Here is a 27253-nt window from a genome sequence, read left to right as displayed (position 1 = left end):
TTTTTAAATTTATGAATATGTAAAGTTATTTATTTTAAAAAAAATATTTTATAATATATTTATAATAGACAAGAATAAATTTGTAAAGTAATATTTTATACATTTAAAAAAAATCAAAATTCTATCATAACTATCATACCACTCACAAACTCTTCTAAATTTTTATTTCTCACATATCGAGTCTAACATTCTTCAGTTCAAAAATCATTATTTTCTTCATATTTTTCTCTCACATCCTTATATATTTATTCCCTAAAATCCCACACATTCTCATCCTAATCCAAACGCACAGGAATATTCACACTTCATCTCCTCAATCGTATCTCTCCTTTGCCTTCTCCGATTCGCTTCTTCTCCTCTCTCGCCGAACCTCAATTTCTCAGCTCATTTGCTGCGATTCGACTTTCCCTTACTCGCTTCAATTTTTCAGGTTTTCTTCTTCTTTCTTTTGCCTCTTATTTAGTGTTTAAAGAAAAAAAAAAAGCAAATTTATGCTTCGGCGTTCTGCATTCCCCTTTGTTATCAGAATTCATAGATCGATGAGGACACGGGGTCTGCTATAAAGTCTTTGATTTGTTTTATTATGATACTTTTAGTGGTTGTTGCTATCTGAAAAATAAAAAAAAAAGGTGACTTTGTGATACATAGGAGTATTTTTTTCACTGTGTAGAGTGGAGATTTACTTGGGTTTTGTTTGGGTGGCTCTTTTTATTTAGTATCAACAGACATAAGCACTTATTTTCCTCAAGTGGCACTTATTTATGGAATATAAACACATATGGGATTCATTTTCATTTTTTTTTCTGCAGTGGAGGAGTAAACTATATTTTTTTTTTCAAATAACACTATTTTTACTTTTATTTCTTTACCTATCATTCTTTTCTTTTTATTTTTCTATCTAAACTTTTTTTCTTTAGATATCATATTTCCATTTCTAAATATTTATAAAACTATAGTAAATTTAAATATTTATAAAATTGAAATTGAAGAAAATTTGAAAATTAAAAATTAAATATATAAAAATTTATTTATGAAAAAATATCCATAAAAAAAATTAAAATAAAATATTTTATAGGTATTTTGATGTAAATAAATATCATGGATAAATCCTAAACCTTAAAACCTAAAAAATTATAAAAAATATTATATAATCATATTTGTTATTATAATTTATGATATATATTTATATATTTACATAATCTTTCAATTTAAATATAATTTTTTTCTTAAATTTTTTATTTTAAAATTATAATTTATACATTTATTTTTTTATTAAATCTAATAATAAATTTATTTACTTATTTCTTTTTAGTATTACATACATATCATCAATTAATAACTTAATTTTTATTTATAATTTTTTAAACCAGTTAATTTTTTTTATAAAATATCCAAACAATTTTATTTAATTTTTACTATTACTTATTTTAATACCTTTTCAATTACTTAATAACTACTTGTGTTAACAAGGTTTTCATAGATTGAAATGGTTCAGAAAAGTGTTCAATATCTGTTGGATTAATTGTTGATGCTGTAACGAATTAAATATTTTAGATAAAATGATACATTTATAAATTGTCATTGGATCTGAATTATGATGATCCTAGAATCCTTAAATATTAAAGTTTATAGTTATTAAAAAATTATACAAATATTAAATTTCAAGTTATAGTAAAATAATCTGCTGTCAATTTGATTATTTTGCATTTTTCAATTACTTAAATAGCTACTTATGCTAGATAATTACATTTTTTAATGTTAGTTTATCAAAACTTTCAGCTTTAAGCTTTCAATTTCAGCAAACTTTTTAACTTTCAACTACTTTATCTATTAATTTTGCTAACTGCATCCTATTTCAAGAGTAAAAAGAAATACAGAACTAAAGTTAAAATACATTGTACAACATAATATACATTAAATTAATAATTTTTTCATTAAAATATAAATACTAAGCATATAAATTGAATAAAAGATAAAAGTAAGTTAAAATAAGAGAGTAGAAATGAAAATTGAATCCTCAAAATATACCTAATTTATTTATTTTATAATGAGCAAGCTGAAATGAATCATTCATTTAAAATATTGATTTGTTCCGTGAAGGAAGTAAGAAAACAAATGCAATTTGGACACCTATTTCTATGCACTACAAAACAAACACAATAAATAACTCATTTTTATTTAATAATACATACAATTTCAAGTGCATATTAATTACTTAAAATCATTTTGTTAACAATATGTTTTCGTTTTAACTATTTTCATTAATCATGTCTTTAAATAAACTAATATTTGAACATTAAAAACACTATTATCAGACAATATTAATACAAGAGTTTTCTTTATGTTACTATTTTAATATTTTTTTATAAATTAACTGAAATTAAGAACAACAATTTCAAAGACAATGATTAAAATCTAAAAAAATTAACATAATGCATCCAAATTGTTTTCGTAATTCACTGTGTCCTAACAGGGGTGATAATGCGGGCTGGTCCGTCCCGCACTTGGCCCGCCTCGCATAATATCTGTGGACTGATTTTTGTAGCCCATCCCGCATAAGGATTGGTTCATGGGCCTACAAAACAATCCGTATAAGAAATATTTTAAAAACATAATAATTTTTTAAATAAAAATTTTAAATTTTTATTATTTAGATGCATTAGGTAAATGATTTCATATTATTATTTTCATTAGACATGCGTAATAAGATGCTATTAAAATTGTTGGAATGTGAAATTTGAAACTACATGAAGAAAATATGAAGGTGAAAAAAAAATTCTGCATTTTAAAGTTATGAAAATTATGCGAGTCAACCCACCCCACCCGCACTTAACCAATGCAAACTAGGGATTATTATGCTAAATAGACTTAAACGAGACGGTTCGATACACTATGACAAAGGCACAATTACCCAAGAAATATATATTTTTTTTATAATAACCAACCACAAAGCACCTCAACTGTTTATAACTATATATAATAACAAAATAATTTTTATATTTTTCAACAAGTATTATCCATCAAATAGTGACAGAAAATGGCAGCAAACAAAATTCAATATATTAATAATGATTGTTTTATATTGTTATAAATTTTTTTCATGAATTAAAATTTGTTAAAAATATAAAATTTTAAGTTCTGCTATTAATAGTTTTATATTTTTAATAAACCTTAATTAGAAAAAAAAACATGTGAAAAAATGTATGAATGACATTGATATATAAAATATAAGATTCATTGTAACAAATTGTATTGTTTATGTGATACTTACCCAATACCACTCTTTCCTCGTGCTTAGAGCGAAAGCAATTTGAGCACATCGAATGGCGGTTCACGATGACCATGACCCTATGCTCATGGTGCTTCCTTCTCTCTCTCCGCCCAACACCTACCGCGCCGTCGTTATCGGTGGCACCTTTGACCGATTGCACGACGGCCACCGCCTCTTTCTCACCGTCTCTCTCTTGACTATATTCTTTTATTTTATTTTATTTTATTTTTTATTTAGATAAAAAAATATGAAAGTTTGAAACTTGTGTGCAGGCTTCTGCGGAAGTGGCAAAGTGCCGGATTGTAATTGGAGTTTGCGACGGTCCTATGTTGGCAAAAAAGCTGGTACTTTTTGAATTGTTTCTTATTTTTGTTTATTTCTGCAAAATTATATTTGCACACAACCTCTCACCAATTATATTGCTTCTACAGTTTTAGGTTTTCAACTGAAACTGCAAAACGCAATTCGTTTTACAGTCCAACCATATCGTTATGTCGTTGCTTTGGTTATAGAATTTGGTTGTTTTTCTCAGTCTTTTCTTGAATTGTTGAACTCTATAGAATTCTATGTTAATTAATTTCAATTTTGACTGTTCAAATTATTTATAGGAGTAGGTAGCAGTCAGTGTTCAAAATTTCCAACAGATTAACTGAATTTAGCCCTTAAACAGGGAAAGTTATTGAGTGCTTTGAAATGTTCTGCTCTTGAAATTCAGTGATTAATTTTTTTTATATAAAGATTATATTTGGAAAATGGTACCAGCTAGCTAAATTAAGGTCTTGTGCTATTTGATCTTGTTAATTGAAATTTTTAACCATATGGTGAAAATCACTTTATTTCTGTCCGACAACCCCGTGGCTTGGATTTTTACACACAAAGGAGTCTGTTTTAATCCTTGTGCTCTTTTGTAGTTTGCTGAACTGATACAGCCAGTTGAAGAAAGGATAAATAATGTCAAAAATTTCATAAAGGTATGAGTACGAGTACAGACAATTAAAGTGTTCCTTGTTATTTATTCATGAATTGAGTTTCCTGTGTTTTGTTCTTTAAAGAAGAAAAACAAAATTGACAGGCATTAATGTTGGTCAGAATACAATAAGCTTTTCATTTTGCATGTCAATGTAGAACAAGAGGGGCAGCATTTTTACATCTGTTTCCGCAGTAACATATCTTTTTCAAGTTGCATACAAGAGTTTGCATGGTTTTATACAGTTTTGTATTGCTGGTTATATGTGTTAGAGATATAGTATAGAAGTTTTCTCGTTTCTTCATCTAACAGTTGATGTCTTCTGGAATAGTTAGTTCGTGGGTTGTGTGTGAATGTGACAATAATGATATAGGAATCTACACACTGTTCCATCAGATGCTTAGTGTTTCTTCTAGCAGAATTTATATGAAAAGTGCATTTTTTCTTAATAAATTTTTATTGATATTTGTTTGAACTAACATGCAGTCTATCAAGCCAGATTTAGAAGTGCAAGCTGTACCAATCACAGATCCGTTTGGCCCTTCCATTGTAGATGAAAATTTGGAGGTTGTGATTGTAAGGTTAGTGTTAAGACTGTTCCTGTGTAGCCATATTAGTTTATGTATATCCATAGACAGGTTATAAAAAGTATCTTCCATGTTCTGATCAAGTATCTCATTCCCATTGGCTGGTTTCTGATCTCAATGATCATGATAATTAAAGCCTTGTTTAGGTAGAAAACATAACTGGGTGTTCTCTTTTATCCCATGGTCCATTGTTGTGATTTTTTATTTCTCTCTTCAATTCTGATTGCATTAAAAACAATTGAACACAACTTTATACATGTTCATTTTTAAAAGTGTCTTGGAGTTATTTCATTACGAACTGGATTTGGCTACTTTACAGCAAAGAGACATTACCGGGAGGATTGGCAATAAACAGAAAAAGAGCTGAAAGAGGCCTTTCACAGTTGAAGGTCTCAATTTATTGTTTATGTGGTTGCTTATTGTTTCTGACATAAAAATAGTTAAGAAAATTCTTCTATTTTCGAAAAATTTAGTGACATATAAGGAATTATTTTCCTGGATCATATGCAGATTGAAGTTGTGGATTTGCTTTCTGGAGGATCAGGTGAAATTAAGCTGAGTTCATCGATACTACGGAAGATTGAGGCTGAAAAGGCTGAAAAGGAGAAACATCAAAACACGATATCGCAGACGTAGTTACAAAAAATTGGTTTAATTTTTTTCTATTAAAATATTTGTTCAAAGATTCTTGAAAGATGAGTTTAAGATGTTCATTGAAGCAACTGATATGCATGTTATGACACTCTTTCTAAGTTTGAAAGGAGGAAAGTCACATTCTTTCAGAAAAATGTTGTAATGATGCATCTTTTTTTCTTTAACCGACAGCAACACAAACACTACTGTTTTGTTAATAGAAATGTGTTGTATTTGTATTTATATTTATACTTTCTCTAATAAAACCAAATGTTTTATTTTACTGTAACCGGTGTTCTTCATTGGATACAGTCACATGAATATATTATATAATAAATTTAAATAAAAATAAAAAATATCTTAAAAAGACTTTTCTGATTAATTTTTCATGGATACAGTGATGGTTTAATCTTTTCTCTTATCCTATTTTATGTTAATCTCACATTCATATGCACAATACATTCTTGTTTGACTAAAAGGATTCTCTTTTAAGAAATTAATTTGAACTCCTTTAATTTTTAAAAATATAAAAAATTAAAACATGAAAAGTTAACCATCACTTTTTCTATTAGATTTAAATTGCAATTCTATATTATTATTTTATTATAATATTATATTTGTATTTTGTTTTTATTATTTTAAAAAACAAACTAACACGTTTTTTTATGAAGAATAATTTGAGTAACTATTTAAATTGATTTAGATTCTTTTTTCTTTCCCAAAACAAACCAAACTAACCCATGAATATTCTTAATTATGCTTCGCCTTTAGTCAAAATCACTGTTTTCGAACAATTTTTCTAAGATTGTGGCTTTTCATCTTTCTTCTTCTTTCGAGTTTCAACTTTCTACTCAAATATTTATAGTTAACAAATGAATAAATGATAAATTTAGTCTATGAAATTATAGTCTGAAAGTTAAGAAAAAAAAGCGAATTTTATATAATTTTGAAAAATAATATTAAAAAGTTATATAAGAAATTATTTAGTTATTTTGAAATAAAGAAAAATATTAAATTATTTATTTTATTAAATAAATAAATAAAGTATTTTTTGTTTATTAAAGGTAAAATTGTCCCATTAAAAGATAACATCAAATAAACTGACTAATTATCTTTGTATAATAGTATAGATTGATATCTAATGAATGATTAATGCAGTGTTTATTTGAAGAGTTACCGTTTTTCTTCGTTCCACATATCCAAGGGATGTTTTTTCGAACTAAAAGGAATTCAAATTGTAGTTTTGAGAAGATATCTGACTCAAAATCTCTAATTTTCGTTATCTTCTCACTAATTTGTTTAACGAGGGATCATTAGCACTCAAGAAAAAGGTAACAACATTATCACTCTCTACTCTTTTATCCCTTCTCTGAAACTGCATGGGTTGTTCTTACCACTCTGAAATTGCATGGGGAGTTTTTCTTTTCTGATTATACTTTTCCTTTTCAAGTAAAACAAAACCTCTCCCGAACCACGTTTCTCTATGCGTGGCACAACAAAGAATCAATTTTTGATGTTTCATTCTTTCCTTTTCTTTTATGCTTTGGTTCTCATCTCTTGCTTTCCTCGTCATTTGCCATCGTTAACTGTGTTTTTCTTTCATGTAGGTCACTTGGAGCATTTTTTTTCTCGGCAAAATCTTGCGTCCATTGAGAAATTTCACTCATTTCTTGAATTTGGCCAAAAGGGTATGCTTCATTTTCTTCTCATGAAAAACTATAAGCGTTTCGTTTTCTTGTTTTGTGTCTTATCAGTTCTCTCTGCTGTATATCTTGTTCTGTGGGTTTTGCAGGTGGGATTTTGCAAAACTTTGCAAAGATGAATGATTTGATGACAAAATCGTTCCTAAGTTATGTGGAACTTAAGAAACAGGCAAAGAAGGACCGTGAAGACGATCTTGACATTGAGACAGGGAGACTCAAACCCACAGAAGACCGCAACCTCTCTCAGTTCTTCCAAGAAGTTGAAGCGATCAAGGTTGAAATGGAAGAGATTACCAATCTCTTATTTGATCTTCAGCAACTGAATGAAGAGGCAAAGTGCACCCACAGTGCCAAAGTTCTTCGTGGCCTAAGGGACCGGATGGAGTCTGACATGGTTGCCGTGCTTCGCAAGGCACGGATCATCAAGGCAACGCTTGAGGTTCTTGACAAATCCAACATGGTCAATCATAATTTGTCAGAAATGTACAAAGAGGGGAGCCCCATTGACAGGACCAGAATATCTGTCACAAATGGTTTGAGGGTCAGGCTTAGGGCAATGATGAATGATTTTCAGTCCTTGAGAGACCAAATTCTATCTGATCACAAGGAAGATTTGAAGAGAAGGTACTACACAGCAACGGGTGAGGTTCCCTCTGAGGAGGTCATGGAGAAGATGGTTTCTGGGAGTCTCAAAGTGGAGTTTTTGGCTGGGAAAACGGATGCAGAATTGGACACTCAAGTTAGGCATGAGGCAGTGATGGATATCCAGAGGAGTTTGAATAAGCTTCACCAGGTTTTTCTTGATATGGCTGTTCTGGTTGAGACACAGGGAGAAAGCGTGGATAACATTGAGGAGAATGTGGCTAATGCGGGTAACTTCATCCATGGTGGAACTAATAGTCTCTACTATGCCAGCCAGATGAAGAAAAAGAACAGAAAGTGGGTCTGTTGGGCTTTTGCTGTGGGGCTGATTATTCTACTCGTATGCATAGTTGCAATGTTGTCTTCTTGACGAAAGCAATTGGCAAGGAGAGTGGTTTCAAGTTTCGAGACTGTAAAGCTAGCTACTTTCTACTTTCATTTCCTTTAACAGTTCAGTGGTTCTTGTGTTGATTGATTCAAATTTGTTCACGAGAACAAAAATTACCTAATAGTAATATTCGAGTAACTTTTTTGGATTTGGTTAAACTTTAGCGAAGTTAGTTTGTTTTTCATTTGTACTTCAGTTAAAGTAAGAGGCCAAAATATCGCCAAATAGCCGTTTCCATTCGTAATTTTCAAAAACTGTCTGGTAATAACTGGTCAATAATGAAACGGCACAAAGTAGGTGGAAAAAGCCAAAGGGCATTTTTTTTTTCTCTTTCTATCTAAAACAGGATATTATACATTTACTAACAAATATCTTATCCGAAACTAGTGAGAATAAATTATAGCCACTAATTTTGCGCCATGTCCACAATTTTTCTCTCCAAATTTCTTCGACTTCTCTTCGGAAGATAGTTTGATTTCTTTGCACAATAACGGTGACTATGCTGCTCCTTTCACCAAATGCGGAGCAGACCCAGGTCTTATTGGAGAGATGTTCAAATATAAAAGAACTGATGCAGATTCATGGCCGATTGTTTAAAAAAGGCACCTTCAGGAACCATTTAACAGTAAGCAGGCTCTTGGCTTCATATGCAAGAATAGAGTTGGGTAACTTAGCCTACACTCGTATGGTTTTTGACAGAATAAGCTTACCTAATACTGTCATATGGAACGCCATGATCAGAGCATACTCAAATAGTAATGACCCAGAAGCAGCGCTCCTTTTGTACCATCAAATGCTTCACAATTCGGTGCCTCACAATTCTTACACTTTCCCTTTCCTTCTGAAAGCATGTTCTGCTCTCTCAGCCTTTGAAGAAACCATGCAACTCCACGCTCACATTATCAAAATGGGTTTTGGTTCGGAGGTTTATGCCGCAAACTCTCTCCTTCGTGCGTATGCAATTTCGGGCAACATCCATTCTGCACACGTTCTATTCAATCAGCTTCCCTCACCGGATGTTGTTTCTTGGAACACAATGATTGATGGGTACACAAAATTTGGAAACGTAGACATGGCCTACAAGATTTTTCAAGCGATGCCTGCGAAGAATGTCATCTCTTGGACAACCATGATTGTTGGGGGTGTTAGGGCAGGCATGCACAAAGAAGCTTTGTCACTTCTTCGGCAAATGCTGGTTGCAGGCATCAAACCTGATAGTATAACTCTCAGTTGCTCCCTTTCAGCATGTGCAGGCCTTGGTGCATTGGAGCAAGGCGAGTGGATTCACACCTATGTTGAAAAAAACGAAATAAAAATAGATGAAATTTTGGGTTGTGTTCTTATAGACATGTATGTTAAATGTGGTGAAATGGAAAAGGCCCTACTAGTGTTCAGTAAGTTGGAGAAGAAATGTGTCTGTGCTTGGACGGCAATAATCAGTGGCTTTGCAATCCATGGAAAGGGTAGAGAAGCCCTAGATTGGTTTACCCAAATGCAGCTAGCAGGAACTAAGCCAAACTCGATCACTTTTACGGCAATTCTGACTGCATGCAGTCATGCAGGACTAACTAAAGAAGGAAAATCCCTGTTTGAGAGCATGAGTTCTGTTTACAATATTAAACCCACTACGGAGCATTATGGATGCATGGTGGACCTTTTGGGTCGTGCAGGGTTGTTGAAAGAAGCAAGGAAGTTCATAGAGTCCATGCCCGTAAAGCCAACTGCTGCAATATGGGGAGCACTGCTCAATGCTTGCCAACAGCACAACCATTTTGAGCTTGGTAAAGTGATTGGCAAAATTCTGATAAAGTTGGACCCTGATCATAGTGGCCGGTATATTCATTTGGCAAGCATATATGCTGCAGCCGGAGAATGGAACCAAGCAGTCAGAGTGAGAAGCCAGATCAAACATAGAGGACTGCTAAATCAACCAGGATGCAGTAGCATCACCCTGAATGGGGTTGTCCACGAGTTCTTTGCAGGGGATCGATCCCACCCACGTATCCAAGAGATATATGACATGCCTAATCATCTTGCCAATAGATATGTTAACTGATGAGGAAAAAATTGAGTGGAGAATTAAATTGAAAAATGGTTTTCAATGCCTGTTGAGAGTAACGAAAATGAGAAAAATGTAGTTTTCCAGCGCCTATAGAAAGAAGACGATTATTATTTCCTTTTTGTTGTTACAATAATGTTATGAGGATTAGACAAGGTTTACCTCTTATACATTATCCCTCGCCACTAGCCTACTAATTCGTGGCATAGAAAATTATTTACACAGCAGATACATTTTTTTGGCCTATCAAATTAAAAAATAATCGATGAGAAGCACATTTACGATTCAAGCTGTGCTAAGGTGCTGCACAGCTGTCCAAGTCTGTTCTGGCTCTAGCTGGACACTTCCAATCTGAAGCAATTAGAAGTAGTAAAAATAAAATTCAGAAGAATCAATAGGGAAGGCTTTAAAACTATTTCAGCAATCAAAATACTGTGTTACTGCAGGATGCTCAGGAGGAATGACAAAAAGCCACTGGTTTCTACTTAAATTCAATAGCCATCATGCAAAATTGTGGTCATGAAAAAAATGCACAGCCAAGCGGAGAATATCTTTGATACTTTAGTAAAATGTTTTGTTAAGCCATTACCTTAGCATTTTCGACACAAACAAAATCTTTATAACATGCCTCCATTTGAAGATAAGGATTCCACAACACAGCATCTGACCAACTGCATGGGTAAGAGGCAAAAGAAGTAAAGCAAGTGAATTGGGCAAACCAAATAACTAATAGAAGTTTAAAATTCCATACTTTGTGTTCTTGATAGATATTAGATCACCCAAACCATTGTCAAGTTGCAACTCACTGGAAGCATCAAGGTAAACACAATCTACAAATCCAGGGAAAGTGACCACATCCCTGCATTATGAAGATTACTATCTATTAGGCTAAATTAAGAAATTTAATGTCAAGATATGATTCCACATTATTGAATGAAATTTTGGTTTTACATGAATTAAATTGAGTCAAAATATACCTGTGTAATAGATAAAGATTAAGAATGAGAAAAAAATTGAAAACTCAATGGGAACATGTCAATAAATGAATGTAATGTTTTGGACTTCTACTTTAAATTTAGGCAAAATGAATAAAGGTGGATTTTAAGTAATAGATGACATATATAAAGAACAAAGTGTATGCACAACAAAATAATGCATGTCAATATGTGTATAGAATGGTAAAGTTCATTAGAAATGCTTAAAAGTCAGTTAGCATAGTTTGTTATCTAACCCTTGGACTACATGAAAGCAAACTTCAGTAACTGCCATTTCTTTTCCCAGCGCAATTAATTACTGTTTTATATCTATCGAAGAATCCCAGACAAAAAGTATCATACATACCTCTCTTCCGTCCCCTCCACTGGACTCTTAGGATCTGGATTTTTGTTCAAAGTTTTGCAACCTTGCAACCCCTTTACAGATGCATCACTAGCAGAAGCCTGCAAGACAACACTAAATGATTATTTCTACAAGTTCAAGCAGCAAGTTTAAGCAATGGAGTCAGAGTTAAAAAATTGTGCATTAGATTAGATCAAATTGATTTAAGTAACACTGAAAGATAAATGTTTGATAACGGATTGGATGCTTAGTTTCAGTTTAGATCTTCAGCAAACCCAATACCAAATGTTATAGATAAACATTATTTAGGTTATTCCGTGGTGTGATTATTCAAAATTCAGACCCTTATCACTTACTCGAAAATATGTGTGCAAGGCAGTACTAAATGAGAATGCTTTACTGTCTGTATTTTTAACTGTTAACTCGGTTGAAAGACTTTTAGCATTTAGTGCGACCTGCACAAAAGGAAGCAAACCATTCCATCATCATTAGGTAGTAGAACATGACAAACATGAGCAAGTAGCCTAGTGCTGTTGTGGTGGCTCTTCTATAGTGACAGTGTGCACTTCAGAGGATAAAGTGCAATTATACTTGTTCAGTGAAAAAACAACAGTTGAAATTGCAGTAAAATACATGTATATGCACAATAAACTATGAAGTTACAATCTCAACTGTACAGTTTATCCTCTAAAGTGAAAACCTCATTTTGGAGAAGTTAAATATGTAGTATTGCAAAGATGAATTGTGGGTGAAGAAAAAAAGCCCTTAACCTTGAATAAAGCATGGAAGCTGAAATCCCAAATAGCACGACTATAAGGAGCATCCTTCAGTTCCAGAGTTACAACAGGATTTCCTTCTGCGCTTTCAGAATCAACAACAGTCCAATCCATATTCCGTGCAAACCCATGCTGTTGAATACTCAACAAGCAAATGTTTTAAATTAAAGCATTGTGGTATACATGGAAAAGAAGAGATTACAATCATAAACCACTCATGAATTGGAATTTTACTAAAGGGAAGCAAGTTTAATTAGCTAAAAGAAGCAAAATTTACCAGAGTAACATAGAAGTCAACGATTCACACCGTTACCTATAACCCAGGACCGACAGGTAGATTACCTCTATTTCCCAGTTTTTTGCATTTTAATGAAGCAGATATAACGTAAAAAAGTATGAACTGCAGAAAATAGGATGGCATTGAGTAATTGACTAAAGAAGTACGCATACCTGCTGAATTGGACCAGGACCAAACTGTGGAAAACAATGCGGAACGCCTCCACTGCCCAAATATGAAATTCATCAGTGTCCGGGATCCAAAATTAGTAAGAACAGCAAAAAATCAAACTATACGATTGCCACAATCTCTGGAGAGATACTTAAAAGAGTAATTGAGCATATGAAGTAAAGAGGAAAACGATTTGTACGAGAAGAACCTAACCTTATGGGTTTCTTCTGGTTAAAAACAGCGTCAGGGCGAACAAAGAGGAGGTCCTTGCCACTGGGAACCTTCCAAGAGGTAATGCAGCCTCCGAAGAGGTATATCTCAACCTCACTGCACACACACCACAGATTGATTCAACGCGTACACATCGAGTGTGAAGGGAAAATAGGTTGTAGAAAACTACGCACCTACCAGCCGGAGAAGAGAGCACAAGCTTGGGCAAATTCCCCTCTCCTTCTGTCAGTCGCACACCCAAAGATGCACTTGCTTTGTTGCTCAAGCTTGCATACGCCATTCCACGACGCCTTTCACCAGATGCAAAGTTTATGAAATTGAAACTACCGAAGAATTTCTATGTTTGCAAACAGATTTGAATTCAGATTAACCTGTTAAATCGGCAGCGGTTGGGGAGGGTGGGAGTTTGGACACTGAATGCCATGGAAACCATCGCCATTTGTTTTCCTCGTCTCACTCTCACTCTCTCTCACAAATATTACTATTATTCTTGTTTTCATTTTTATTTCACATTATATTGATTTATAGCCCGAACCGGCCCATGACCAATGGTGGGCCGAACATGTTGAGCCCAGGAAGGAATAAGGAAATCCAGTGGAAATGTGTTTGGGACAAGAAAAGGCAGAGAGAAAGAAATGTGGCGATCACAGGAGTTGTTGAGGAAGCTGAAACCGAAAGCGGTTAGTGGGGTCCAGCTGAAATGGATGAGCACGGTGATGTGTTTCGGTGACGGAAGCCAAGGAGCCGTTGGATCTCCGGTGGGTGTGGGACTCCACGCATACGAACCCACCCCTGTTGCTACTCTCCCTTCCGACATCGTTAGCGTCCACGCCGGACACTACCACTCCCTGGCCCTCACTTCTCACGGCCATCTCTGGGCCTGGGGCCGAAACAACGAGGCCCAACTCGGCCGCGGCCCATCCTCTAGGTAAGTAAAGTAAAGTAGAGCTATGAAATTTACACTTCTCTTCGATATCTCGTAGAACACTCTTAGGATATGTAGGACACTCGTAGGACATTCGTAGAACACTCTTAAGATACGTATCCGTGAAGTGTCAAATGTATTTGTTAAATTTCTGACAATTTAATAATCTGGAACATATTTATGCACATAAATTTTTATTGACAATTTATATAATTCATAATTATATAATATATAGATTCGAGTTAAGTTGGGGTTAAGCTCTAATACATTTTAGAGCTTTTACGATTTGTTGTCAGTGTCAGTGTCTTTTTGGGTTGTTTTTGAGAAGCAGTTTTTTCTGGTATTTGCGTAGAGAATCATGGCATGAGGCAGAGAGAGTGAAGGGGTTAGAGAATGTGAACGTGTGCGCTGCTTTTGCTTCGGGTGTTGTTTCCGCTGCCGTTGGGGATGACGGTTCGGTGTGGGTGTGGGGGAAGTCCAAACGCGGTCAACTTGGCCTCGGTGAAAATATCACCGAGGCTCTTTTGCCGACAAAAATTGAAGCGCTTTCTGGAGAAAACGTCTCAAAGGTATTTCTTCCACTTCATCTGCTGCTTCAATTCTTAACAGGCTTAACTTTTGTTGTCTTCACTGTTTCTATGATTGAATTTGGACAGGTCTCGTTTGGATGGGGACATGCTCTCGCTCGTACTGCTGATGGCAAGTTGTTTGGATGGGGTTATTCTGCGGACGGTAGGATAGGCAAAATGGGTAATCGCTTTGACACATCTCTGCTGGAATCCACGTTTCAGAATAGCTCACAACTCTCTAGTTCCGACCTCGAAAATGCTGAAAAGAGAGTCTTGCAAGGAATGGAACAGGAGAATGACATGCCAATAGTATGGGAGCCCCGCTTGGTGGAAGAATTGCATGGTGTTCATGTTCTGGACATTGCATGTGGCCTTGATCATTCTCTGGTTCTTTGCCGTAAGTAACACACAACTCTCAATACACACCTCTTTCATTTCTTGTAACAATTTATAAGATGCATGCTTTGACCTTGAGTTTTGATTGTGTTGTTATATCAGGTGACGGTGTGCTCTTGAGCTGTGGGAGCAACGTGTATGGCCAGTTGGGTCGAGCTGAAGCAGATTTGGGGATTTTGCCCGTTGATATGACCGTCCCTCCCATTTTTATTGCAGCAGGGCTTGGACATTCATTGGCAATATGCCAGCTAGGTGAATCAGATGGTAGTGTGGGGACTACAAACATTGCTTCATGGGGATGGAACCTTAGTTCTCAGCTTGGGAGGCTCGGGGATGGAAAAGTACCCTCTTTCATTGATGTATTGAATGGGGAAAACCCTGTCTCGGTTTCAGCAGGGCGTGCACACTCCCTTGCTCTCACGTCCAAAGGGGAATTGTGGTTGTGGGGCTCTGGTAAAAGTGGCAGACTTGGATTAGCTAGTTCTGCTGACCAAGTGGAGCCATTTTGCCTTGATTCCTTGGAGGGTTTTCAAATTTTACAGGCCGTGGCGGGGTTTGATCATAATCTGGTCCTAGTTGCTGGCTGATTTGGCTTCAACATATACCTTGATGTTAGTCCCAGACCAAGAAAATTTAGTCGGGGGGAAAAGGAAAGATAGAAAATAGTCTTGTATGCTTGAACTTAAAGATGGACTGAGTAGAGTCTATCTATAAATAAATATATGCCCTCTGCTGGTCCAATGTCATATGTACTTTTCTCTTTTGTAGATGTTTTATGTCGTTTAAGCTTAAACTTCATTGTGCAGTTTCATGGAAACACGCATTACTGGTATAATTTTCTGGACGATAGTTTATCTGTATGATGAAGTGCATTAAATCATGTATAAGGGTGAGGACAGAAAGATTATGATGATATTATTTTAATAGGGGTCTTTGTTTTTCAGTGGTTTAGATCGTGATGTCTATTTTTGCAGACAGTTTTGGTACAAATAGCTGAAGGGATTTTAACTTTTAAGAGATGCGAGAAAGGAGGAAGCAATACACATGGAATAACAAAGTAGTACGGACATTTATTCTTTTTTTTGAAATTTAATTAAAAGAATTCCTAAAAATCACTCCTAACTATTGCTTCTGCCCTTTTTATATCACACAATTAAAAACCTTCTGCAACTTTCACAGCAAGGTTGAGCAGAAAGACACAATAAAAGTAAAAATATTGAAAAGTGTTTTATTGAATATCACTTTGGGTATATTTTGGTGGATGGTTAGCATGTTGGTAGGTCCTTCGGTGGAGGCAGAACAGAATGCTCTTGTCCTGGTCCATTTTCCACAACAAATGCCGTTTTCAACCCCCAACCAGTGTGCAGCTCCAAATGACAATGCATGAACCAAACACCTACAGTACACAAGAACATAACATCAATCAAACATAATATATACCTGTTAAATATCAGACAAAATCAGCAATTCTTAGATTGTTCAACACTTAGAAGTTTAGGACAACTTCACGAGACAGACATACCTGGATTATCTGCCCGAAAACGAAATGCAGTCCAACCGCCCGTAGGAACCCCAACTGTGTTCCTCTCAATAGGATCTACCAAGTTGTACTTGGCAGGGTCTTTAGCGGGATCGAAGTTACCAACCCCGGTTCCAACAACAAAGAAGTTATAGCCATGAAGATGGAATGGATGTGACTCAACACTGAGAAGATTGGTGTCCTGCAAAACTAGCTCCACAGTGGAATTGAAAGCAATCTTACTAACCCTTGTGCCAGTTAAAGTGGCAAGATTGGCGGTTAGTGGCGCACCAGTATAGTTGAAAGGGGTTGGAGGGTGGTCAGGGAAATCAGTCCTGAAAACCCCCTTGATATTGAAGTGGTGAGCTTGGAGAAGCGCTGTTTGGGGCATCACAAAAGATACATTGTTTAATGAAGCAAGTATCCGAGTCCCATTGAGGCATGTGGGGCAAGAATTCTGGCCTAAACCAATAGTGTAGAAAAGGTTTCTATCAACTTTGAGAGGAACATTAGCAGGGTAACGAGCAGAGTTCAGGCTCCTTAGTTTCTTGTTGTAAGTCAAAGCAAAACGTGTGTCATTGCTAGCCGGCAACTGTGGAAGGATGGGGAGGACAGTGTTTGGGATGCCTTTGTATTGGAGAATAGCTGTGGCAGTTTTGTTGTCAACTGGAATTGGAGCATCCATAAAGGCCCTGGTGGCTATGAAGTATCTACCTGCAACTTGGTTAGCTTGGACCAGAACGTTTGTGGTTTGACCAGGTGCAATTAGTATAGCTTGAGTGGTGAAGGGTTTGGTATAAACAGCATCAACCTCCACAACTGTCAAAGTGTGACCAGCAATGGCAAAGAACAGCTCGTCATTGAGGGCAGCATTGATAATTCTCAAAAGGTAAGTCTTCCCTTGTTCTACTTCCATTGCAAATGTATCTAAAATATTGAAACAAACTGTAGTTAGTACAAAGTTTTCACTCTTTCCAAACCTCAACCAAGTACCCAACTTGAACTGAATATTTCCTTACGCTTCTCAGAACACGGGAATAGTGGTCCTGGCTTCCCATTGATCGTATGTGCATCTGACATATTTGGTGGCAACCCCATTTGGTTCCCTTGTTTTTCAATCTCTTCTACGTCATTGTTCCACCATTCACCTATTGCATGCACACACAGTTAGTTATAGCAAATTTCTTACTATGTTATTCTTCCAATATTAAGATATAGTGACATTCAAACTGACCTAGGAGAATTTCAAATTCTCTGTCTGGCTGTGGGAAAGGAAATGGTGTTCCAGGTGTAGGCATAATCACTATTGCACCATACACAGTGGCCCTCAGCCATAGAATGTGTGCATGCCACCATAGTGTTCCTCTTTGACCAGTAACATTGAAATCGTAAGTATAGCTTCTTCCTGACTGTATTGGACACTGTGTGATATAAGCTGGTCCATCCGCCCAACCATTACGATATTGTTTAAGTCCATGCCTATAATAAACAATAAGGTTGTGACTTGTGAGAGAAATAAAAAATTAACGTAGCATACACATATACATGTTTGCTTGTATCAAAAGCTTTACCTATGTTTCTTATATAGCACAATTGGCTTACCAGTGAATCGAGATGTTGTATTGTGCATGATTGGTAACATTGATCAGCACTCTATCTCCTTCATTGGCATATATAGTTGGCCCTGGGAACCTCCCATTTACCGTTACAATGGGCTTTGCATGACATAGTCTACTCACATTCGCCACTTGAATCTGCAGAAAACACAAAACGCTATCAAGTGAACCCTGCATAAGCATGTTGATTATGATATCAAAATAACTCTAACTCACATCAAACTGATATTTCTTTATGGAAGCTTCAGATGAAGAAGACATTAAGCTAACAAAGACAAAGAAGAGAAAGGTCAAGGCAGACATGGAACACCCCAAGCTTGCCATTCCGTCTTTGATTTCCCAGTTCTGTTAGATATCTTGGCTTGTAGAGATGCAGGAAGTGTTGCATATGTTGGAGTATTTATGAATGGGGAGGAGAAGGTAAGATATGGGCTATCAGTTTGTTGCATTAAGAATTATAAACAGCATAGGATGATTAGGTAGTACTTTTAAGTTTGAATGAGCTGTGAGTAAAAACTTGTAAGCAAAATATGACCAAAAAATTGTAAGGTCTTTGCTTCTGTATAGGCTGAGTTTCTATGGATCAGTATTTAGAGATGATATAATGGTATACTACAAGTTTTCAAAATTTGAACTGAAAATGATAGGTAGATGAAATCTAACCCAGTAATCTACCTCAATATACTCTGCCTACAGGCTTTATCGTTAAGGAGAAGTAATGTCTTAAAGCCAAAGGGTGAATGCTAATGCTAGAAATTAGTTCCTTGTGTCACCCAAGTGAAAAGTTCCTCTTCCCCTTATTTTAGTTATTGCTGTGAGTCCATTATAGTGACATCTCACTATTTTAAGATGTAGCAACTTTTAAGAAAAGAAATGTAACGACCATGTTCTATATCAGTTTATCTTCTGCTTCATATAATAGTTAACTCAATTTCTTCTCTAAGAACCTTTTGAACCCACGAGGCTGTTTGAGAAGCTTAAAATCGGTGGATGAGTTTTGAAGGTCACGGCACGACAATACCACTATGTTTTGAATAATTGGAATAGCTCATTTGATTTGAACTAATTTAGAAATAAAACCAGATTTTGACATAAATAAACCAATATTTTGACCATGGGAGTAACAACCATAGAGTTTTGTTTATCACGTCAATCTTAGACCTTTATTTATCTTTTTCCATCGTTTTTATTCATCATTTTTCCCTCGTCTGGTCTCTTTCTTTCTGAAGTATATTGATCCTCGGATGTTTGAGAAAACATCTTTTTGGAGGCAAGTCATATGTAGCTTTATGCTTCAGCTACCAAACCTGAAAACAATATATTTGATTAGGCTTATAATTAAGGATAGAAATTATTACTGTGTTTCGAGATAGTTTTGATAATGATTGAATACAGAAAATTAATTACAAGTTATAATAGTAATATGCATTAAGAAATGAACTTTAAGTCTAATTCAATCTTATAAAATCAGTCAACTCATGTGTAAAATCTATGAGTGATCCGATAACGGGTGACCTTATCATACTACCAAATTTCATTAGGATAAATCCTAAATGACTTTGATATCATATTAAGAAAGTGAACTTTAAGTCTAACTCAATCTTACAAAACCAATTTATAAAACCAATTTATATAAGGTGAAGTTTTATTTAGTTTATACTATGAAATATTTTATCTTTGATTGATGTAAACTTATGAAATCTTTTTTTATTCATTTAGAGTACTTAACTGATTATCTTGGTTTAATTGGTTCAAGAGTGGATGAATGCTTATGACATTAAAGTGAAATAAAATTTTCTTATTAGTTATAAATTGTTATATCATTAACCTGCCATCAACCTAATTTGTTTTTATTGCTTGGAAAATGCCGTTGAATGGTCGAGCGTGCTCCACCAACTTAGTTTCGTTTGCTAGCTGTTTATGTTTTGCCACCAACTTATGTTCTTTTGATGAGTAGTTTTTTTTTTCCTAAAATTCTTGTATATTTTTTAGTTAAGAAGTGCATGGAGTTCAAGCATTTTATGCACTAGAGCTTTCCCTATCACATCCCTTGTTTTGTCACCGTATTCATTGAATCAAAGCAAAACTTTCCTTTCAAAAGGGTCTTAAGAAAGAGTTAAAAATAACATTTTTCTTTTATTAAATTCTTAAAAATAATATTTTGGTGAAGCCATATCATGACTTGGATATCACAAAACTACTTGGCAAAAACTATTGGCAGAGCATCATATCAGCCATGATATGACTAAACCTTACTGGGTACATGTAGCAGCTGGGAAGTCTCGTCTCAAACATGTGTGAAATAGCTCAACATTTGATTACTCATGCATGAATTTACCTATACCAATCATGGGAGTGTTGAATCTTGAACCATAAAGAGCATTTTATATATTTATCTGTAATAAGCATTCTAATTTTAAAGTCCGAAGCTTCAATCAAACTTCATGAACATAGCAAGTTGAGTTTCAAAGAAACTAGCAAGCAAGGCAAATAGTAATCTTGCTTTCAAAGCTCTACTAATTGGATGCATCGATCAGTTTCATCTTTGGTGAAAGAAATGTGACAATAATATAACAAATTCGTGGTAAATGAGAACACAAGCATACTTTATGCAAGTATTGTTTAATAGTTAATTGATAGTTTAAATTCTTGAATAAATTTTTCATTGCTCGTAAAAAGTGTCCCTTGCTTCAATATAACTCTGAAATCGCAATACGTATCAACAAGTGGGATGAAAGAACAAGTAAATTTTTATGCATGCTCCAAACATTGCTTACATTTGTTAACTCTTAATTAAAACTCTGCATCTCTAGCAGGAAGTATTAACAGATAATAAGTGTTGAATAAAACACTGTTACAACACAATCCAAGGTTGTACATGTCTAGCATGTTGGAAGGTCCTTTGGTGGAGGCACAACAGATTGTTCTTGTCCTGGCCCATCTTCCACGAGGAACGCCGTTTTCAATCCCCAACCAGTGTGCAGCTCCAAATGACAATGCATGAACCAAACACCTACACAACCATACGTGCAAATTAAACAACAAGTCATCATATCACAACTAAGACAATCTTTGTATTACAGAATGTTTAACATTTTCTTAGTTTTCCAAGGTCATCGTGAAGAAATTATCAGGTAGTCTAAGATTGTATTACCCGATGGCCAAAAGGCCGACCAAATGACAAAGCCGACTAGACGAAAAGCTAAACACGTAATTAGGTATAAACAAGTCAACTTAGGTGATAAGTACGGTTAAGGCACAATTGGACCTTTGTTTGGACCTAAAGCAGTCATAGTCCATCTAGAGCAGTGTAAATAGGAGAAGAGGCACAACACCCAAGGTAACTATTCACTCTCTGCTCTTCTGGTACCTAGCTCTCAGACTGATTTGATCGTTCGCAGGTACTCCCCAATCGTGTCCAGATCAAAGGAGATCCAGTAGAAAGAAGCCTAACCGAAAGACCGGAAAGACGAAAAGATTGCAACAAGAAGAAGTGTTCTGCAGGGTTTAGGTCTTGTAGTAACAAAGATCATCGCGTGTTCACTGCCCTCACCAATCTTTATATGATATGAAGTTAAATTTTCTAATCTATGACAAAAAAATGAACAGCACACTGCACGTAATAATTTCTTCTTGACATGCATACCTGGATTATCAGCTCTGAAACGAATTGCGGTCCAGCCACCAGTGGGAACCCCAACAGTGTTCCTCTCAATAGGATCTACTAAGTTATATTTAGCTGGGTCTTTTGAAGGATCAAAGTTACCGATCCCAGTTCCAACAACAAAGAAGTTATAGCCATGAAGATGGAAAGGGTGCGACTCAACAGTGAGGAGATTGGTGTCTTGCAAAACTAGCTCCACTGTAGAATTAAAGGGAACCTTGCTAATTCTTGTGCCCGTTGAGGTACCAAGATTAGCCGTTAATGGTGCACCCGTGTAGTTAAAAGTAGTTGAAGGCTTATCAGGAAAATCAGTTCTGTAAACCCCCTTGATATTGAAGTAGTGAGCTTGGAGAAGCGCGGTTTGGGGCATGACAAAAGAGACATTGTTTAAGGAAGCAAGAAGCCGCGTTCCATTGACACATGTAGGGCAAGAATTCTGGGCCAAACCGATGGTGTAAAAGAGGTTTCGATCAACTTCGAGTGGAACATTAGCGGGGTACTGAGGAGAGTTTAGGCTTCTTATTTTGTTGTTGTAACTCAAAGCAAAAGGTGTGTCATTGGCAGCAGGAAGAGAAGGAGGAAAAGGGAGGACAGTGTTTGGAATGCCTTTGTATTGGAATATTGCTGTGGCGGATTTGTTGTCAACTGGGATCGGTGCATCCATAAAGGTCCTTGTAGCCATGAAGTATCTTCCTGCTACTTGGTTGGCCTTGACTAGAACATTTGTGGTTTGACCAGGTGCAATGATAATGGTTTGAGTGGTGAATGGTTTTGTGTAAACAGCATCAACCTCCACCACTGTCATGTTGTGACCCGCAATGGCAAAGAAAAGCTCGTCATCCAGGGCAGCGTTGATGATTCTCAGTAGGTAACTCTTCCCTTGTTCAACCTCCATTGCATATGTATCTGAATTATACATGAAACGGTTTTTAAGTTTATCTCCCATGGAACAAAGATACTTTTTATTCATGTTTATTTCCTATTCTCTATTCTCTTATGTTTATGATTACATCATTTTATAAGATATGTTTCCTATTCTCTTATGTTTATGATTACATCACTTCATGTATAGGAAATATATAGGACATTTTCTCTCCACGATACTAATGATGATACTAATGATGAGATTCTATCATTATTAAATTAATTGCATATAAGTACAATATGATTAGATATAATTTAATAATTATTATTTCCTTAAACAAAGTTGAGAGCAAATTTTACTTACGTTTCTCTGAGCAAGGAAAGAGCGGTCCTGGCTTTCCATTGATTGTATGTGCATCTGACATATTTGGTGGCAAGCCCATTTGGTTCCCTTGCGTTTCAACAGCTTCCACGTCATTGTGCCACCATTCTCCTGTTAACAAATTTTATCATAAGTAATTGAAAATCCATTGAAAAGCCAGAAAATCGCCTCAATTCCCTTAGAGAATTAATATAGAAACCATAATGATTAACTTTCCAGTTAAAAATAGCATCTACAATGTATAACCAAACATTATATATATGTATAATGTCTTTCAGAAACTGGACTAACCTAGCAAAATTTCAAATTCTCTAGCTGGCTGTGGGAAAGGAAATGGGGTCCCTGGTTTAGGCATGATAACAATAGCACCATACACTGTGGCCCTCAACCAAAGAATATGAGCATGCCACCACAATGTTCCTCTTTGCCCTGTGACGTTGAAATCATAAGTGTAGCTGCTACCAGTTTGAATTGGACATTGTGTGATGTAAGCTGGCCCATCAGCCCAACCATTGCGATATTGTTTAATTCCATGCCTGCAGCATAGAATAATCCATATAATGCTATAAGAATCCCACATTTGCATTTATAAACATAATATGATTAATCTGGAAAATACAAATTGGCTTACCAGTGAATTGACATGTTATATTTTGCATGGTTGGTTACGTTGACTTGCACTCTATCTCCTTCTCTAACATAAATCGTTGGCCCTGGGAACCTCCCATTTACTGTTACAATGGGTTTTGCATGACATAGTCTACTCACATTCTTTACTTGAATCTGTAGGTAGAATATAATCAATGTGATCAAAATTCAAATAGATACTTAAGCATGCTGATTTTGAACATAAATGCATACTATATAACTCACATCAAATTGGTATTTCTTTGTGGCTGCTTCAACTGTGAAGGAGAATAAGCCAAGAAATCCGAAAATAATTATTAACAAAGATCTGTGACTGCTGAAGTCCATGCCAGCAGCCATTTTTTCTGCTCTTCTTAGACAGCTATTCAGTTTAGTATATGCCTGTGATTCACTGTTGATGAGATATATATTGGTGGCGAAGAAATGTGGACACATAGCATTTATACAAATTGCTGCAAGGTTGGACTAGTTAGTTTATTAAAGAGAACTTGATTAGGTAACGAAATTGTTTTGCATCAAGGCTTGCAAGCGATATGTTGACAATGACTTCATGGTCTTTGGAATGCCTTAGAGGCTGAGATTCCTAGGCCAATAAAAAATATTCAGAAGCACAGTTCATTTTTTTTAGTTTCCGATTTCAGTGTGGACTTAAAGTGAGGATATGTGGACCAAACAAACCTTGTACATTGCGCTAATCTATTCCTTTAAAGAGAAGTAATGTGTTAAAGGGTGGTAGAATGCAACTGTAGAGTGGGAGAGATTGAGCAGAATTGTGTGTATAATATATAATTAATATTAGTGTTTGAGTTAGTAAAACAATCTAACTTTTGTTCATAATAATTCATTTGGCTATTTTCAGGAAAAAAGAAGTAGTTGCTTGCTTTAGGGCTTGCATACTTTCTGTAAATCGCAGAACTTTTACGATACTGCTACGTTATATCCAAGTTAAGAAATCTGAGCCCTGTGTCACTGTGTAAGCAACCAGTTATATGATTCTACATAATATGAAAATGTTATATGACAACCCTATAAACTGTGAATTCAACAGTTTATAATTGGAATTTTGTCAATAAAATTGTTTCATTTCTATTTTACAAATTTATTATAACATTGCTGTAATGAATCAGCAGCACTCTTCGTAATATTAGAGCACTAATATAAACGAAAATGTTTTGCGTGTATAATAAATTATTTTTTTTATAATAAAAATAAATAAATGTGAACCAGGGTGATCTAACCCTTATACAAATATAAAATATGTAAGACATTTCATCTCAACACTCACACCGCCGGACGCTAGAATTACAAAACACCCATGACTCAACCCAAAAAATTTGAGCTAAAAGATAAATCAAGAAACAATAGTCATACACACCAAAAGTTCGAGACACCACTTGAAAAAGGTGAACAAACTAAAGAGAGACTTAAGCCTTCACTTGAACCAAGACAACCACTTTTAAACCATCGATCACTCTTCCATTAAAGATTACATTATTTCTATGTTTCCGTAACTCTCTTCCAAGTGATATATATAAATTCGTACTATTTTGTTAGGTTAAGGTGCCATGAATTGTCTGCAGTTACTTTTACAGCTCCACGACATGCAGTTCTCCAATTAAATCTACAATATATTTATAAAAAAAATTAATGGTGAAAAAAAAGACCTTAAACTGTAGCATGTTAACTTTAATTTAACAATACATTCAAATAAATTAATGTGTTATTATAAAACTTTTAATTGACACCTATGATTTCAAAAGCTTTTATTTAGCTGCCTGAACTTATTTTAAGATAATGATGCTCCAGTTGAATACTAAGTTTAAAATATAATTTTGTAATTAAAATAATATATTCTTGCAGAATAGTTTAAAGCTGGTTATTGTTGTTGTGGGGAGATAAATAGGTAGGGAACAAAGTGCTGGGTTACTGGGACACAGTAGATGGGCCGAAAGATTACAAATAAAATATGTAATAGCCCAACCCACGAACTGGGGGGCCCAGTACCACGTGAACTGTCCCTTGTGGGCCTGCCACTTTTCACTTTTTCAGTACTAAATATACCAAAGACACAAATGCCCAAACCAAAACATCAAAATAAACAAACAAAAAAAGAAAATTATGGTATTCATTCATTCCTTTGAACTTTTATTCATTAATATCTCATTATCATGAATCTTAAAATTAATATTATTAAATATTATTATACAATTATTTATTTTCCTTAAATTAAAAAAATGTAATCCACTTTCAATTTTCATTGCCGATCCTCCAATCAAATGGTCAATTGAGATTAAATATTGAAAACATAAAAAATATTTTAAGTATGCATAAACTTAATATTTCGAAGATGGGGGTGTTAAGGTGGACGATTGATTAAATTAAATTTAATCAACTTAATATTTATATCTTTGATTACAGTAAATATAATAAATAAAATAAATTTATTAATAATAGAAAAATATATTTTACTCTACACTCATTTTCATTTTTTTAATTGAAATATATTATTTTTTTCTCTTTTTTTTTCCTTCATTTTTCAGTCACTTACTTTCTATATTCTAATGCAAACAAAACTTTAAAAAAAACACATTGTAAGCATAATCTATAACTAAGACATTTGAATTTGAGGAGTCGTATGTATTATCTCATTTATTTCTTCTAACACGGTCAAATTATAAACATCTATTTATACACTTAATCATTTTTCTATCTTTCCCCTTACCCATTTTAGATGGTTTTGAGTTTTTTTATGCAAACTTTAAAAAAAATACATTTGAAATAATTTTGAACTTAATTTGAAAATATAGTTATTTTTATTTTCAAAAACCATTAAAAAAATATTATTATTATTATTATTATTTGTCATTGCTGCTGCCACTGACTATCAATATTACTATTATCTCCACTAATATTATTTATTGCTATTACTATTATCAAAATTACCATCAAGGCATCTCTTTACAAAATATATTTAAACTAATTTATCTAAAAACTAAAAATCAGAAAAAAGAAAGTATAAGTAAAGACTGAAACTGAATAGTTTTAAAATTTATGATTAAAGGAATCCGAAAGTCTTAATTGTTTGTTCTTCAATTATTATTTTTTTTGGACTCCAGGCAGAAAAATTGTACAGGGAAACTTAAGTTCCGTGTCAGAGCGTAAGTGGTACCACATCGTGAAAGAGCAACACCGTTACAGTCAAAAATATCTTAGTCTCAATCATTCATTAACTCACTCACTCCTTGCAAGACTGGATTAGAGAGGAAACCACAGTAGAAGAAGAAAAGTGCACACTCACTGTAAAAAAAACTCCCTTGCTCAACCCATCACTATAACTTAAAGTAACAAATAATTAAAATAATATCCACATATCCTAATCATCATTTATATGTTTTAACGAAAATATATAGATGAGGTTTGCACCCACTTATATAGAGATAACATATTATAGATGGTGACCTGATAGATTAACAAATACTTGTTTGACTTTGATAAGTCTAACTCAATTTCATAAAACCAATTCATGAAATAGAATTTGCACCTTCTTATATACAATTTTCTTTGTTTTTAATCGATGTAAATATAATAGGTAAAACATTTTCCCAGTTCATAAAAAAAGCGAATTGT

The 27253-nt window shown here is 34.6% G+C and overlaps 6 protein-coding genes across 8 annotated transcripts; 3 read left to right on the top strand and 3 right to left on the bottom strand.

Moving 5' to 3' along the window:
- Window positions 1–272: 272 nt before the first annotated feature.
- LOC137810244 (phosphopantetheine adenylyltransferase) lies at window positions 273–8276 on the top strand. 3 transcript variants are annotated; one of them, XM_068611417.1, is made up of 8 exons: window positions 3238–3455; window positions 3544–3615; window positions 4183–4242; window positions 4725–4819; window positions 5145–5214; window positions 5336–5460; window positions 6504–6511; window positions 7251–8209. In XM_068611417.1, the coding sequence occupies exons 1-8, from the start codon at window positions 3324–3326 to the stop codon at window positions 8171–8173; spliced, it is 1485 nt and encodes a 494-aa protein (XP_068467518.1). In that variant the 5' UTR covers window positions 3238–3323; the 3' UTR covers window positions 8174–8209. The 3 variants fall into 3 exon arrangements, with proteins under 3 accessions (XP_068467517.1, XP_068467518.1, XP_068467516.1); XM_068611416.1 differs by lacking the exons at window positions 6504–6511; window positions 7251–8209 and adding an exon at window positions 273–430 and having other exon boundaries at window positions 3299–3455; window positions 5336–5701; XM_068611415.1 differs by lacking the exons at window positions 3238–3455; window positions 3544–3615; window positions 4183–4242; ... (2 more) ...; window positions 5336–5460; window positions 6504–6511 and adding an exon at window positions 6848–7146 and having other exon boundaries at window positions 7251–8276.
- A 291-nt stretch (window positions 8277–8567) lies between these two features.
- Window positions 8568–10367, top strand: LOC137810242 (pentatricopeptide repeat-containing protein At5g66520). The gene has a single exon (XM_068611413.1). It carries the CDS (start codon window positions 8691–8693, stop codon window positions 10245–10247), a length of 1557 nt encoding a protein of 518 aa, XP_068467514.1. The 5' UTR covers window positions 8568–8690; the 3' UTR covers window positions 10248–10367.
- On the bottom strand, window positions 10344–13553 carry LOC137810245 (putative glucose-6-phosphate 1-epimerase). Its single transcript, XM_068611418.1, has 10 exons — window positions 13415–13553; window positions 13217–13333; window positions 13026–13139; window positions 12815–12866; window positions 12359–12496; window positions 11945–12043; window positions 11592–11689; window positions 11002–11109; window positions 10840–10921; window positions 10344–10601 (listed from the first exon to the last, which is right to left on the bottom strand). Exons 1-10 carry the CDS (start codon window positions 13480–13482, stop codon window positions 10536–10538), a joined length of 942 nt encoding a protein of 313 aa, XP_068467519.1. The 5' UTR covers window positions 13483–13553; the 3' UTR covers window positions 10344–10535.
- A 125-nt stretch (window positions 13554–13678) lies between these two features.
- LOC137810243 (ultraviolet-B receptor UVR8) lies at window positions 13679–15884 on the top strand. Its single transcript, XM_068611414.1, has 4 exons — window positions 13679–13971; window positions 14321–14537; window positions 14625–14934; window positions 15036–15884. Exons 1-4 carry the CDS (start codon window positions 13679–13681, stop codon window positions 15518–15520), a joined length of 1305 nt encoding a protein of 434 aa, XP_068467515.1. The 3' UTR covers window positions 15521–15884.
- A 99-nt stretch (window positions 15885–15983) lies between these two features.
- Window positions 15984–18638, bottom strand: LOC137810241 (laccase-11-like). The gene is made up of 6 exons (XM_068611412.1): window positions 18285–18638; window positions 18055–18206; window positions 17687–17931; window positions 17472–17600; window positions 16456–17379; window positions 15984–16329 (listed from the first exon to the last, which is right to left on the bottom strand). Exons 1-6 carry the CDS (start codon window positions 18390–18392, stop codon window positions 16199–16201), a joined length of 1689 nt encoding a protein of 562 aa, XP_068467513.1. The 5' UTR covers window positions 18393–18638; the 3' UTR covers window positions 15984–16198.
- A 2162-nt stretch (window positions 18639–20800) lies between these two features.
- Window positions 20801–24071, bottom strand: LOC137810240 (laccase-11-like). Its single transcript, XM_068611411.1, has 6 exons — window positions 23852–24071; window positions 23610–23761; window positions 23270–23514; window positions 22961–23089; window positions 21715–22638; window positions 20801–21081 (listed from the first exon to the last, which is right to left on the bottom strand). The coding sequence occupies exons 1-6, from the start codon at window positions 24059–24061 to the stop codon at window positions 20951–20953; spliced, it is 1791 nt and encodes a 596-aa protein (XP_068467512.1). The 5' UTR covers window positions 24062–24071; the 3' UTR covers window positions 20801–20950.
- Between the last annotated feature and the right edge of the window lie 3182 nt (window positions 24072–27253).

Source organism: Phaseolus vulgaris, chromosome 2 (genome assembly GCF_000499845.2).
Source record: "Phaseolus vulgaris cultivar G19833 chromosome 2, P. vulgaris v2.0, whole genome shotgun sequence".
NCBI classification, from domain to species: Eukaryota; Viridiplantae; Streptophyta; class Magnoliopsida; order Fabales; family Fabaceae; genus Phaseolus; species Phaseolus vulgaris.
The sequence above is the reverse complement of the archived record's forward strand: the minus strand, read 5'-3'. Positions and strand labels throughout refer to the sequence as shown.